This window comes from Macrobrachium nipponense, chromosome 27 (genome assembly GCF_015104395.2).
Source record: "Macrobrachium nipponense isolate FS-2020 chromosome 27, ASM1510439v2, whole genome shotgun sequence".
NCBI lineage: Eukaryota > Metazoa > Arthropoda > Malacostraca > Decapoda > Palaemonidae > Macrobrachium > Macrobrachium nipponense.
This window is the reverse complement of record NC_087216.1, coordinates 33,451,596-33,467,929: the sequence shown is the minus strand read 5'-3', so window position 1 is coordinate 33,467,929 and position 16,334 is coordinate 33,451,596. Positions and strand designations below refer to the sequence as shown.

Below are 16,334 nucleotides of genomic sequence, written 5' to 3'. Positions count from 1 at the left end.
GTACATCCATAGTACCTCCAGGCTCCCGTAAAAAACTCAACAACCTCGTTCAAGGCGAAGAGATAGGCTAGGAAGGTATGACTTCCTACACACCCTTAACCAATGCTGTGCCCACCGCTAAATACGGACCTAGGGTACTGCAATTTTCATATACTGTTTCAATATCACGCAAGTAATGTGAGGCAAACACTGATTTACATTTCCAATACGTTGCTTGAATAATCGAGTCCAAAGAGAGACTGTGTTTAAACGAGAGAGAGGTTGCCACTGCTCTTACCTCGTGAGCTTTCACTTTAAGTTTATTAAGGTTGGTTTCTTTCACTTGTGAATGAGCATCTGCAATCACGCTACGTAAGAAGAACGCCAGGGCATTTTTAGACATCGGGTGCACCGGATTCCTTACAGAACACCATAAACAATCGGACAGGCCCCTCACTTTCTCTGTCCTTTGTAAATAACATTTCAGAGCTCTGACCGGGCAGAGCAACCTCTCTTCTTCTTCTGGTCCTACCAAGTCCGTGAGGTTTTTGATACTGAACAAACAAGGCCACGGTTTGGACGGGATCTCGTTTTTTGCCAAAAACCCCAAGGTTAATGCGCAAACCGCATTACCCTGTGCAAAGCCTATTCTCTTGTCAATGGCATCTATTTCACTCACTCTTTTAGCTGTAGACAGAGCTACTAGGAATTAGTTCTTTCTCCTTAAATCTCTTAACAATGCTCTTTGCAACGGCTCACACGGAGTTTCCGACAACCACTTAAGTACTACATCTAGGTTCCAAGATAATATCTTCAAACCTTTGGGTTTTTCTATATCGAAGGACTTAATGAGATCTGCAAGATCTCTATTCGACGACATTTCCAATCCTCTGTGCTTGAAAACAGACCCCAACATCGCCTTATAGCCTTTGATAGTTGCAGTAGACAGATTTCTATCTGTTCTCAAATATAATAGAAAATCTGCTATTTCTGTTATAGTTGTTTTAGAAGACGAAACATTATGCTCTTTACACCAGGCTCTAACCACAGCCCACTTTGCCTGATAGACTTTACTTGAAGATTCCCTTCTGCACTGCGCAATAGCTCTCGCCGCTTGTCTTGAAAACCCCTTCGCTCGTAAGGGTTGTCAGACAGTCTGTAAGCGGTTAGAGACAGAGTGGATAGTCCTTGATGGAACCTCCTGAACTGGGGTTGTCTGAGTAGATCTGTTCTCCGAGGAAGTAACCATGGCCAATCCACTAGAAAATCTAAAAGATCTGGAAACCATTCCTGCGCTGAGCAGAATGGAGCAATGAGAGTCATCGAAACGTTGTGATGCGTTTCGAATTTGTTGATGACTTCTCTCACCATCTTGAATGGAGGAAAAGCGTACATGTCTTTGTTCGACCAGTCCAAAAGCATCGCATCTGTCGACCATGCTTTCGGGTCCAGGGCTGGTGAGCAGTGAAGGGGGAGACGATGGTTTCTTGCTGTGGCAAACAGATCTATCATAGGTTTCCCCCAGTTTCCACAATTCAAGGCATACCACTGGGTTCATCATCCATTCCGTGTGAAGTACTTGCCTCCTGCGGCTCAGTTCGTCCACGAGAACATTGAGTTTCCCCTGAACGAACCTTGGAATTAATGTGGTTTGATTCCAATTCGCCCATACCAGCAGGCTCCTTGCCATCTCGCAAAGAGAAAACGAGTGTGTCCCTTCTTGTTTCTTTATGTAGGAGAGTGCTGTCGTGCTGTACCAGTGCATCGCCACTACTCTGTTGCGAACTTCGTCCGCGAACTTCAGCAATCCCCAGTGGATGGCGGTCAGTTCCTTCCGATTTATATGCCACTGTTTTTGTTCTGCATTCCAAACGCCTGATACTTCATTTTCCCCCAGAATCCCTCCCCAACCTTGATCTGATGCGTCTGAAAAGAACACTAGGTTGGGGCTCTGTGGGAGGAGGGATCTCCCTTCCGCAAATCTGTCTCTTAACTTCCACCATTGCAGGTCCTCTTTTATTTCCTGTGAGATAGGGAACACAAAAGAGTCCGGAAACTTCTTCCTGTTCCAATTTGCTCTGAGGAAGAACTGTAGGTTCCTCATATGCAGTCTCCCTAGTATTACGAACTGTTCTATTGAGGATAGAGTGCCCATAAGACTCATCAAATCCTTTGCAGAGCATTCCTGGAGAACTAAAAATTTCACTACCTTCTGTAGGGACGACTCGATTCTTTGTGGGGATGGAAAAGCCTGAAAACTCACTGAGTTGATCCTCATCCCCAAATAGACTAATTCCTGACTGGGGAGTAACTGCGACTTTCGTCTGTTTATTAACAGTCCTAGATCCTGAGCTAAAGTGCACCTCTCCTTTGTTTGTGACTGGAGAAGCCAATCGTCCAAGTAAAGGGATATCCTTATCCTGACTAGATGTAACCATTTCGCAATGGGAGCTAGCACTTGGGTGAACATTTGTGGTGCGGTCGAAAGCCCGAAACACAGTGCTCTGAACTAGTAGATTTTGTCCCTGAAGACAAAACGCAGAAACCTCTTTGAGTTTTGGTGTATTGGGATGTGAAAATATGCATCCTTCATATCGATGGAGATCATCCAATCCCCTTGACGGATTGATGAAAGGACAGACTGATTCGTCTCCATCTTGAATTTTGTCTTTTGAACATAAAGGTTCAGAGTGCTTACGTCCAATACGGGTCTCCATCGCCCTGATGACTTTGGGACAACGAACAGACGATTGTAATACCCCAGTGTTAGTGGCTCCTCTACTAACTCTATTGCTTTCTTTTGCAAGAGAAACTAAACCTCTTCTGATAGGGCGATGAACTTCTTTGAATTTTCTGAGTAAGCTGTCAAAGCTATTGGAGAGCCTGATAACGGTGGCTTTCTCTTGAACGGAATATCGTATCCTTCTCTTAAAACCTTTACGATCCAAGGTTCCGCCCCTCTTGCTTCCCATTCTTCCCAAAACTGATGGAGCCTCGCTCCTACTGGCGCACGAAGGACTGATACACTACTTCTTGGTCGAGGGGTTGGTTGAGGATTTTTTAATAGATTTAAGGGTGAAACGTGTTCTGCCCCTTGATCTTGGGAAATATCTACCGAATCCCTTGCCCTGAAAGGGTTGTCCTCGGCTGGTTGGCGAGGGGCGTACACTTGGGATATTTTCTCTAGTCTGTTTAGTGGAATGTGAGAGAAGATCCTGTGTTGCTTTCTTCTGCAATTTGGAGGCAACTAGCACTACTGTCTCTTCTGGAAACAGGTGCTTCTTATCCAAGGGCGAATACAACAAGGCAGACTTTTGGGTACGAGATACTCCCTTGGATGTAAAAGAACACCATACAGTAATACCTCGAGATACGAAAGGCTCAACTTACGAAAAATCCAAGTTACGAAAGCCAATGCGAAAAATTTTACTGCTCTACATACGAAAAGTTTTCAAGATACGAAAGGTTTCTGAAAGTCCGAGATTCGCCCGATAACAATTTTGAAACTCACGCCGCACGCCGCCATCTTAGTGCTAGTAGACTCGCCACCATCCTCCTGCTCTCCCATTGGTTCCTGATGCTAGCCAAGCCATAAGATCCTTCTCTCTGATTGGACAGCATCCCTCCCATCATGCATCTTCTATACGTACGCGCTGGCGTCCCTTAGCTCGGCCACTCCGCACCCGAAACTTTACCGTACGCAATTGGCATTCGTTCGCTCCAACGATTTCGTTTAGTAACGTAAATTCGTTGGTGATTTCGTTGCAGTACATATTATCTGTTGTGCGAAGACTGTATATTGTGTAACTTTACGTAAATTAACGTAGTCATGGTCCCAAGAAAGTTGAAATTCACGGAAAGAAGCGCATGCTCTCTTCAGCTGAAGAAATAGGTGTCCGAGCACTTCAGACTGGTCCCTCTGTGCACTTGGTTGCATATATACCTGTGGATGCTCGGGCGCTAGTGGGCGCTCGGGAATTCTCGGGCGCTCAGGAGCTAGTGGACGCTCAGTTGCAACTGTAATCCTGGGCACCAATGGACGCTCGGGAGCCAAAGGTTGTTCTAGCGTCACCGCGGAAGTTCCGGGCGCCAAAGGCTGCTCTGGCGAGCGGGCAAACTGTTGCGCCAATGGGCGCTCGGGAGTCAGCGGGTTCTCATGCTCCGAACGCTGAAGATGTCTCCCAGGAGGACTGATGGAAGTCTTACCTGTCCTTCAGTATTACAGGTGCGGACCGGTGCTGAAGACATCTCCGGAAGTCTACTCTTCCCCATACTCTTCACCTCTGAACGTCTGCTAGAGGAAGACTTTCTCGACAACGACTTCAACTTAGAGGATGTGATCCTCTCACTACGATGTCCCTCTCCTGCCGTATCCTGAGAGAATCTCTCTGGAGAGTCCCAAAAACTACACGAAGGCTGTTCCTTCCGTAAAGGGCTAGCCTTTTTACTGGGGACTGGAAAGGGAGACAACTTACAAGCCCTCCTTTTCAATGGACGGGACTCGCCATGGAATCGCCACTGGCGCCTGGGAGAGGACTCCCTGGAGCTGGAAGCACTAGACGACAGTGGTACTCCTTTAGAGACGCCTTTCCAATGGCGCTCTGTTGCGATCTGGGATTTGTCAACAGAATCGCCTGAGGGGGCGACTGCTCATGGGCAGACCCCACTAACCTCCCTTGGGCTACCAGTATGCCTCCTCCCAGGTTCTGGGGAGTTTGACAGGGACCTTTGCCTAGGAGAATCAGTGGGCCGAACAGCCACCTCCTCCACCACACTTACACTTGCACTCACTTCACCACTTACCTTGTCCATTAGGGTTTTCACGGACACTCCTAATTTCTCCATTGCTTGGAGCATGATAGAAAATTTCTGATCGACTCTTGCCTCTAAATTGGCCACAGCATCGGGTGCGGGTGTGAGAGAGCCAAGATTAGGACTGGGAATGACAGGTGGAGGGGAAGGTTCAGACAGAGACAAATTATCATTAGACAATTCCTGACTAATTAAGCTTTTTGCTTAAGCTCTAGAAGCCGCTTTTCTCTTTTTATCTCTCTCTAACTTGTTTGTGTAACTAGTCAAGATCTTCCAAGTTCTTTGATCCCAATTAATACACTCCCCACAAGTTTGATCTGGTGTACAAGTCTGTCCCCTATAACCTGTGCAAATTGAATGTGGATCATTACCCGCTTTAGTGATCCTAGTATTGCAGCCTTTACTACAATACCTAATCCCAGATGAACTAGCGTCTGACATTATGTAGACCAATTCAAAACTAGTGAATTTCGGTGCAAAAATATTCAAAACTATTTGTTCCTAAATAGCTATCACCGAAAACAAAACTTCCAATATTCAGAGTACTTCACCAAATAACTCGAACAATGAGTGACGGCAAAGAATTCCGAAAATTCCGCCGCTACTGAAACTGTTGACAGTACCAGCCGGCAGAAACAACTGATTTTCGGACGGTGTTGGTTCCTCACTTCCCCGATAGTGGGCGGGGGGGTATCACCTGACCAACAAAAACTAGCGCTTCCGCGAATTTCAAAAATTCTTGCTGCCGACGGTTTTAGAAACTATAGCTATGTAACTACTTGGTAAGCTGCATACATAAAACTAATTATTATTATGTTGTTATTTTAATTTTCTGGCTTAGTGAAGTAGGTATATGCATTATACATTCAAGAAATGTACACAAAGTACACGGTTAATTTTATATATTTGTAAAGCAATGTGCTCATGTCTGAAATGTTATAACAGTTATTGTTGACGTTAAGATGCCCAGAAGATGGGAGTTTGGTGAAGAGTTCGGTGGCGGGAAGTGACAAGTAAGTGGTGGTGGTGTAAGGTTGAGAGCGTCCTTGTTGGTGGTTTGTAGGTCAGTTTGTAAGTCTGTCTTTTGTTTGTTGCAATCATGAGCTGGATTGGGCAAAAAGTACAACAAGAACAGGTGTGTAAATTGTGTAATTGTTGCAGTTTGTTCAGGCTGGGAGTTTATTCAGTCCATGTCCAAACTGAGGCCGTGGGGGGGCTTCATTTCTCGTAATTGGAGACTTTTTCCTAAAATGGTCACTTGCAAGGACCAGCCTGTATAAGACCACTCAAAGCTTCATGAAAAAAGATGTACTACAAAGTAGTACTAAGATAAAACAAGACTTCATAATGCTAACCTTATGATCTTATAAACAAATAATATTTCCTGGGTCCTGTTAATTTTTGAGATTTTCATGAAAAGTTTGAAGAGAACATACAAAATAACCTTTGTCATGCAATGTGGGTACAGATAATTAATAGTCTGGCAACAAATTAAGAAAAATTTAAATTAAACTTGTATTTTTATTAGGATACAAGCATATGATTTCATTAATGGAGTTGTTTGCCTTGTGTGAGCAACCCCATTTATGAAAGTGTAGGTTTGCATTTCTGTTGGGACACCTAAAGTTTGGGTGTGAATGGTTTCAATTTTCTTCTCAAGAGCAGTAACAATTGGAATGAAAAAGAAATCAGGACATACATCCAGACACATCTCATAATCTTATAAACAACAGTTCTTAGGCATCCAGTGAACACAGATACAAACAAACGCAGACACTGGTGAACAAAGATTTTAAATCCAAGACTTCCATGCCTTCAAAAGGGAATATGTAATGTGATGTATATCATCATGTTTTTTGCAGCCTCACTGTATGCATCAAGCTTACATAAAAGATTGAGAAAATTTCTTTTTCCTGATTCATTTCATCTCCTTAATTAAAAAAGGTAATTTTTCATCATCTGAGAAAGAAAAGTTTAATGACACTCATTTTTCTAGCTGTGACCTGTCCTTTTCATCATTTGAGAAAGGAAAATTTAATGACACTCATTTTTCTAGCTGTGACCTGTCCTTTTCATCATTTGAGAAAGGAAAAATTTAATGACACTCATTTTTCTAGCTGTGACCTGTTCTTTTCATCCTTTGAGAAAGGAAAGTTTAATGACACTCATTTTTCTAGCTGTGACCTGTCCAAAGTCTCTTTTTCCTATAAAACCTCAGAAATTATAAAGGGAGGAATCTAAATATGCACATAACTTATGTTTTATGATATGAGAAAATTTACGAAGGCAGTTTGTCCTTAATTTGTGGTCTCTAGGATTGGTTGTAAGTGAGATACCCAAGTCTGAGAAATGTATGCTTGTATGCAATTCAGGTATGGGTATGGTACAGTTACAGTATGTCAAACACACATACTGTCCAAAAGATAAGATGTCCTTAATTTACATCCACTTACACTTGAGAAATTTCAAAAAAAATATACAACTACAATGCATCATTTTCAATACTAATACAGTTACCTGACTACTGGATAATGGTTTCCAACCTTAATCAGTTACCAAACCAAAATACTGGCACATAATGGGACTGCACTTTTTAGACGATTAAATTTCTGATATACATATCTATTCACTCTCTTAGGTATACTAAGTGTATAAAACATACTGTAAAAGTAAGAAGTGTAGCTACTTGAAAATTCTGGTAGTCATAATTTTAGTTCATACCAAGCCTTCCACTTTCCCTAACTCTGACAGTGTATAATTTCCTTGAGAATTCCAAACTTAAATTCCCCTCTCTTTTACATTTTTTTTCATCCCTCTGCCTACACAAACTTCCAAGACATAAAGTGTATCATTTTTTTGTTATATTCCCTCATATGTATCTATTTATCACCTTTCCCTATAACTTGTCCCTTTCCACATGCTGATTTCCCTTTGGAGCTCTCTTGGGTTTATAGTCTGCCAACTCTGTCCATAAGGGTTTTCAGACGAAGATTTAAAAAAAAAAGACAGAAAGAGAGAGACATATCAAATGACGTCCTACAGATCTTTCGAAGTACTCCAACCTCCACTCTTTTATGCAGTCATATTTCTCTATGATGTCTCAATGCCATACCATCAAAACAGGTATGCAATACAAAGGTATGTGACAAACAACTGGCAACGTTCACTGTCAGCGAAAAAAGTGTTATCAATGATAACCTCTTTTTCCTACCATGAATAATTGTTTTGTTACTGTCATACTCTTCTGCAAGCCTCAACCTCATAGCTTGCCAAGAACATAAAAAAAACCCGGATTTGTGAGGGACACACATGACAACATTGTCTTGATCTCAAACCTTAATATATCGCACACCATCTGCAAGCCAACCTAACTCATGAAAAGAATTCGGGAAATAAAAAAACTGACAAAATACTTTTTTATCTTACAAGAACTGCACTTTCATAGTATGGTAGTATCATATACTACTGGTAAAATATGTATAGCATCTGATCTATAGAAAGAAACCTTAAAGATCATTAACTTTCTGAACAAGCTTTCTGAGAATGGAATGCTTGCAAGTGAAAAACAGAAAAAAGATCCATCAACAGATAAACAAACTGTTGCATATACTGCACTGTAAATATGCAAATCTAATACAGTAAGTCCTCAGGTTACGCTGGTCTCGACTTACGATGTTTCGTGGTTACGAACGCGCCCCCATAAAAATATAAAAAATAATATTTTGCGTCGTTCCGTCTTACGCGGTTTAGCGTCGTAAGCAACGTAAACAAACGCGAACTAGTTCCAGGCGCACGGCGGAAGAATACGCTTTGTGGGGGAGAGGACGGCGTCGCTTCGCTACGCTCATTCCTCGCCCATACGCCATTTTGGTTGTTTACACTGCCTCTCTCTCCCTCGTGTTGTATCGTTTTTGTAACTTTTTGCTCTTTGTTATGGCTCCCAAGCGCAAGGCGGACTCTTCTGATGGTAGTGCATCGAAGAAAAGAAAGGCCATCACCATGGAAATTAAAGTGGACATTATAAAGCGATCTGAGAAGGGAGAAACGCCAACAAACATTGGCCGCTCGCTTGGCCTTAGCCGTTCGACCGTTGCTACCATTATCAAAGATAAAGAGCGCATCGTTGAACATGTGAAAGGATCTGCTCCTATGAAAGCGACAGTGATAACTAAGCAGCGTAGTGGTCTAATAATTGAAATGGAAAGGTTATTGGTGCTTTGGTTGGAAGACCAAAATCAACGGCGTATCCCAGTCAGCCTTATGGTGATTCAGGAGAAGGCGAAAAGATTGTTGCATCTCCAGCAACTTCTGGAGGTTCTTTTTCTCTTCACTAACCTCCCCCACCCCAGTCCTCTCCAGCACCGCAGCTTCCTCTCCAGTGTGCAAGCCAATCAAACTAATAAAGGTAAGGAATTGTTCTCTCGTTGTTATTGCTATGTATGGACATTAAATCATGTGGTATTTTTCATGTTTTCCGACTTACGCTGAAAATCGTGTTACGATGCATCGTAAGAACGGATCAACGTCGTAACTCGAGGACCCCCTGTACAGTCTACCATAGATGAGAAAGATGGGGTAATGGAGATGGGGTTGCTAGTAATTGGGAAGTGTTAAATAAATAAAAGCAAATTTTATCAAATTCTCAGATCAGGAATGAATAAGTTGAATAAACACTGAATGAAGTGGCTGCATGCCCTTTCAGCCCAATGTCTGGTTTCCCCAGGTTCTGATGTGGGTGGAGAGTGGTCTTTGGTGCTGATCATATGCGACGTTTGGTTTCAGGACTGCACATGTATTAGTGCCAATCTTTTGATCAGATAAAGGTGCTTTACTTCAACAGAAGTTCCAAGGGCTCAACTTGCTCTTATTAACAGTATTGTTAGCATAGTATTTGAAATGTGCCTCCATTCGTATTGAACTAACAAATTATGAGGAAGTTGTTCATCCCAATCACAGCATCACATTCCATAATCCCAAAAGACATGGCTACAGGGTTTGTCCCTAAATGATCAGTGAACATGAGTGAACATAAGAGCAAAAGTTAATCATTAATATTATTATACATACGATGTCCCTTAGTATTCATATGGAACAAGCCTACATGGGCCATTGACTTGAAATTCAAGCTTCCAAATATGGTGCTCGCTTGAAAAAAGTTATTGAAAAAAAAATTAAGTTTTTAGAATAAAACAAAAAATGATAAATTAATAAATGCATACACAAAATATAAATAAACATAAACATACGGTGTGAATTGTTTAAGGGTGGTAATGCATTGGATCCTTGCTTGAACTTTTGAGGTTTTCATTGTAACGGATGAAAAATCATGACAAAGAGCAATGAAACAAACTTAACAAGGGGGAGAAAAACAGGGTCATTGGAAACGAACTATGGTAAAACAAAGATGACAATTAAAATAACACAAATCAGTAAATAAAACTATCAAGAATATTGTCACATACAGTACAGTACTACTTTCTCAAGTTTTAAAAAGTACAAGCCATTATAATTTAAGTACGTATATCTTAGTTTAACCAGACCACTAGGCTGATTAATTAACAGCTCTTCTAGGCCAGGATCAGATATTTTTATGTGGCTAGGAACCAATTGGTTACTTAACAATGGGATCTACAGCTTATTGTGGGATCTGAACCACATTATATCAAGAAATTAATTTTTAATCACCCAGGTTCTGCCTTGGCACACCAAGGAGCGAACTGGGGCTACCATATCGATAGGCAAGTACGCAACCCACTCATCCAATGAGGAACACAAGATCCAATATAATCCAGTTCTCTCTAAGAGATGAAAAATATTGTACTAATTAAAATAACACTAGTTTATGAGATTCATAATAAAGACTAATGATGAAAAATATCTGATCAAATGGAACAGCCCAAATTGTAACCTGAATCATTAAATACTACTGGATTTTATGTTGTACTGTACACAAAATACAAAATCTATATAAACTCAGATCTTTTTTATCCTACATTTTAAAACATTCCTTAGGTACAGCTTCAAAGACTTGGATACTCTTTCTGAAGAGATGGCCATGAATTCAAATATATTTGGCTCACATTTTAAAGTAAATCACTGCCACCTTTTTTAATCTTTATCTTTGAATTGACTGTGCTCTATGCTATGTGTTATGTTTATGCTGGCTAGGAAATATACTGCAGTTAAATCATGATGACATTGGATTATACATTACAAAGAAGTACTTTTTAAGTTCGGCCTCATTAAAATGCTTTTCATACTAAATGCTAAAATTAAGAGTACATAGTATATAACTGCAAAAAAACAGCACATATTCTAGTGCTCACTAGCTTTTGTTCCATTAAGTATATATTATATGTAGTCAATTAAGTAAAATTATGCTCTTAAAAGTTAATCTGCTCTAATGAGTTTTATCACAACTTCTACCCTATAGTTTCCAATGTTGGCAAACAAGTACTTCTTGATATTGATGTCAATTTTTTTTTTTTCTTATCGAATGCATCCATACAAGAACTATCCCCAAAGTCTGTTGCTAAGTACCATCGTAAAGTTAAAAACACAAAGGAGTGTATAAGGAAGACCCCTGGGAGCTGCTATATGCACATACCCTAGCGCCACCCACAGAATCAGAGCGATGAATAAAATGTATGGCAATTAGAAAAGTAGCAAAGGAAAAAGGACAGTTAGAAAATGGCCATTTGGATGCTGTGGAAAAGGTGTGGCAGTGAACTTATTGCAGTGTTGTGCATCTATCAGCCTCTTGCATCTCAACAAACTTCTTACATTCTTCACTATGTGAAGAAAATCACACTCACTACCTTTACGAGTAACTCACACCATGTGACCATCATGCCTATCTAAAAACATCTGGTTTACACAAAACTCACTCCTACATAACCTAATACTTTCATTTCTGCTTGCTGTAAATGACATAATGCAAAACAGAAAGGAAGCACAATGTTGTACAAGAGAAAATAGGACAAAACAGTCAAAATTAGCACTACCAATTCACAACGTATGATGGTAGGAAGAACTTTGACAAGAACACACAGTACACATTCTAACCCCACTTGGTGGGAAACAAGTGATTATAGACGCATTACCTGGGTCAGCCAAGTGCTATTCTTTGGTTAATTTTAAATGCCAATTGCATTTGCACCTAATGGCACGAAGTAGTAAGCTAACTTTAACAGTAAGACTCATCCCAATTCATTTCTGTTATCTCATGGACTAACTCAACTGAAACAGGTACTGACAGGGTGAGGAGAGGCATAGCAATGGTCTTAATAAATAAAGGTATCCCATCCGTTATCCCATCAGTAAACAAAGAAAAATTTATTAAAGGCTAATCAGGGTTGTATTACTCCATGTTGCAGAGACAGGGTCATCAAAAAAAATAAATAAATAAATAAACAAAAATAAAGAGAGAGAGAGAGAGAGAGAGAGAGAGAGAGAGAGAGAGAGAGAGAGAGAGAGAGAGAGAGAGAGAGAGAGAGAGATTTTGGATACAAAAATTCATGGCTAGAGTGAAATGAGATCGAACATGGTTGCCTGACATGGTGTCCAGCAACTGGAAAACAAACAAATCTTAAAGACAGATTGTCGGAATGCAACCTGAGTTGGGATGATTTATATTTAAATCTGAAAAGTAGCTGATATGAAAACTAAATGGGATGAAGACCAGATGGAGTGGAGAAAATTGAGCCATGTAAAGGACAAGACCTAGTAAAATGTTAATGTTAATGAGAGAGAGAGAGAGAGAGAAATGTTTACCCTTAGATTTAATACTGTAAGAATGACAAAGAAGAAAAGTATGGATGTAAAGTATATAAATTTTTTGTTCCTGCAGTATATTTGCTTTCTTTCTAAACAGGGGTTCAATTTGTATTATTGTTACTAATCATTACATTGATCACAAGTGTGCACAAAGCCTAGGTCAGGGTAGTCTACACCAAGGGTCAACCACAGGTGCATACCATATACTATGCTGAATCCTGTCTGTAAATTGCATTATATTAGTACTGAATTTGTTTGACTATTTATCTGTGAGTCAAACTGTTAAGTGTAACTGGCCACAATCTTTTCAATACAACAACTGTCATAACTCAAAATATTCTGTTTGGCCTTCACCAAATGATAGTTCAATTAGAATGTTTGTTAAAATAGTGCACAATATGTACCTGCCCATTTAAGAATGGGTTTGTAGCAGATTAGAATGGCCAAAGGGTTGGTCATCTAATTTCCATTAGGCTTTGCACTTAAGCTGGACAGGTTCTGGGGTTATAACTAGTATGACTAAACAGGTGTTATGCTACAAGACTGTGTTTTCTATACCCACAAGAGACAATACAAAAATATATGACAGCAATAAATATCAACTTCAGAGTTAACAGTATGACAGTGAGTTACAATATAAACTGTATCGTTCTTCATGGCTGGTCCTAGTTTTAAAAAGCTGTTTTGAGATCAATCCTTGTAAATAGGTACAAATGTGATTACTTTCATGAGGATCAATTTAAATATCTTGAAAGAGACAAAAACAAAAAGCAAAGCATTAAACTAAATAAAAATAAAACAGCATACAAATATATAGAAAATAATCAATCAAGAGTGAGAGAGAATTCAAAGAAACTCTTTTAAAGATAGTAGAACAGAACACTAAAATCAAGATATGAAAAAATAGTATTACTGTTGCAAAATTTCTACCATAAATTTTAAAAAGGCAGGTTAAATTCTTTAAGCCAGGTTAGCAAGTTAAACTTTACTCCAATTCTTGGAATATTACCTGAAAAAATCTTCCAAATAATCTTTAAACTGACATGTTATTAAAATATGCAAGAGGAAATTCTGTTTCTTGTTTCTAATTGCTTTCACATGGTAAGGCAAAAATTAATTGCAAGTAATGTTAAATTTAAAGTATTGCAGTCAATCCAAGTTGTCAAAAAAAGGTCGTAACTTACAGGTGGGTTAAGGTGACAAGTCCTAAAGCTTGGACAAATTCTAATACAGAAGTCAAAAGTGACAGAGGCTGGCCATAGATTAGTTAACAATGTAATTAATAGTGATTTAATTACCTCAGCCTGTTATGGTTATAAAGTCTAAAGTATATCATTAAATTGCATCTATTTGAGATTTTACTTCATGAAAGTTAAGTTATACCTACAATGAAGCAATTGTACATAGGTCATAAAGTGTCCTAGCCTGTACAGTATTAATGTTTCTGCAATAGAGAGAGTAACTGCTGTACAATGAAAATACTCCATCAACATAGTTGTTCATTAGCTGATAGGTAGGACTATCGCATGCTTTTCTGAGACTGGTTTTTTGGTTGACATGTTACATAGCTTAAACACTTTACTTTAGATTTATATTACGCGGTGAAATATAGCTAAAACACTTTACTTTGATCTATATTTAAGAGGTGATTTTATAACTTCACAAATATTACTATTGCTAATATTTCATAAGAGGAACAACTGGCCTTACCATTAAACGAAGGGTATGTTAGGTTACCCATGGCAAGTGTTAGCTCAATAAAGACTTGGAACTAAGGTGTAGGCACAACACTATGAAAACTAACCTGTCCTCCGTGGCCATCAAATACGCCAAAGAATGACATCTTCTTGTCCCCAACGTCAACATCTTGTATGACACGATAGCGGTCTTCCATGTTGCCCCTTCTGCCCTGCATTCCGTATATGCCAGCAATGCCCTCATGAAAGTCCCACGTTACATTATCGTTTCCAAGAGTGGTAACCAAATTCAGGTCACCCAATGTCTTAAACCCTCCACTCCCAACATTATCTAGTCCCAAGGCATAGTGAGCTTTTACCATAACCTGACGCAGAATATTACTGCTACTCTGCAAAACCACGCTTGCAACGATTATGAGAAACATGAAGAACATGAAGGGCCAAGGCTGCAGGAGCTTTGTCTTGAAGGTCTCGCCTGGTCCCGGGATTATCATCTCGGCAAGCCCAGCGGTAGTTACCCCTAAATAACGCCAGATGATGTGAGCGTGAGCAGTGAACAATTCATAAATGATCTCATCTTCCATATCATCATCCATACCTCCTGGTTTCTTGAGATTTTGACAAATGTCGGTGACTGTCTGACTGTCGATGTCAAATTGTAATTTAGCTTCGTAACAGCCTTGAACAAAATGGCAGGAAGACACTCTTTAGTTTTAAAGTCCCGGCTTCAAATACTGTCACGAGCAAGGTATCCTCAAAAGACCACAACTGACCTAATCTATATAGGTAGCTATGAATTCTCAGCAGTAGTAGTTAGGCTAGGAGTAATTAAGATTGGGCTTTTGTTAGACGATGCAACACCATAATACTGAAGGCACTACTGTGTGAGTGGGATTCCTTGATCTGACCTGACTTGTCCTGGATAAATCTTAACCTAACCTGTCCAAGGAATTCATTAAACATCGAACTACTATTCGTGTAGCCTAAAACCCATCGCCTCCTATATGACAAGGGGCAAAGTTGACCCGATAACCTAATCACACCAACCCATCTAAGAATGGCTGTACAAAAATTGCAACTGCAGCCTCCGTAGCAACGAAAGGATATCGGTCAATGGCTTATACTACCTAGGTAGTAAACTATAAGGAACCCAAACAAACACGTGATTCACTCCAGACAAATCCCCCAAAACTTCTTCCATTCCCACACAAACAATTACATTCTCGTGAGAATTTTACACGGCGAGGAAACCTCTTCTTCCGCTCCCGGGGACAAACTGAGATTAAAATAGCCTTGTGTCCGAGTTATATCTGGCAATACATCGCTCACTCTCTCTCTCCCTCTCCCTCTCAGTCTCGGTACTTTTCGTCTTTCTCGCAGAGAAGACGATTAACACAACACTGCTTCGTCATTTACTTGGGAGTTAAGGAACTTAGTCCTTATTTAATAACTGCCCTTAATCTTGAGACAGAGTTTTTGCGACTTTATTCACTGGGAAAAAAACTAATGCTATCACCGACTTGTGACCTAACACAGGTGATGCAAAGACGTAGTCGTGTCTCATGTTATAGTACGGCACATCTTGTATTTGCTAAAAATTTAGATATTCACGTATAAAAGGTCAATTAGCAATGATTCACTTAGAATTACAAATAATCACTATTTATCACAGGAAAAAATCTATATAATCTCATGATTTAGCGTTTTATTATAGCATTATTTTCGACAGCATTGTAAGATGGATGACGTCATTTGTTTACTACGTACTGGATAAGGAAATTCCTTTTAAAGTCGCCTGTTTTGGTTGCTGTTGGCAACAATTGCTGAGGTCCACACTAGCCTCCAGACCCACACACATACCTTCAACATCTTACCACCAGTAAATAAAATGTAATATATGAAGTCCATGGTGACATATAAAACAAGAATTATTAAATGAAATCTGTGATAAGAGACTCGGTTTTTAGTTCTCTATAAAAGAAAACTATCGAGATGGCTATTTAGCTATATGACCATCCACACGTTTTCTGTCTGCCCTCAGATCTTGATTAAAAACTACTGAGGATAGAC

The 16,334-nt window shown here is 39.8% G+C and overlaps 1 protein-coding gene across 1 annotated transcript in view; it reads right to left on the bottom strand.

Annotated features, from left to right (window-relative positions):
* Nucleotides 1-15,823, bottom strand: part of LOC135201007 (protein phosphatase 1L-like) — a 33,205-nt gene extending 17,382 nt beyond the window's left edge. The window contains exon 1 of the mRNA XM_064229829.1: nt 14,372-15,823. Coding sequence (XP_064085899.1) covers nt 14,372-14,860 — 489 coding nt within the window. The 5' untranslated portion in view covers nt 14,861-15,823. The remainder of the gene's footprint in view (nt 1-14,371) is intronic.
* Nucleotides 15,824-16,334: the final 511 nt, after the last annotated feature.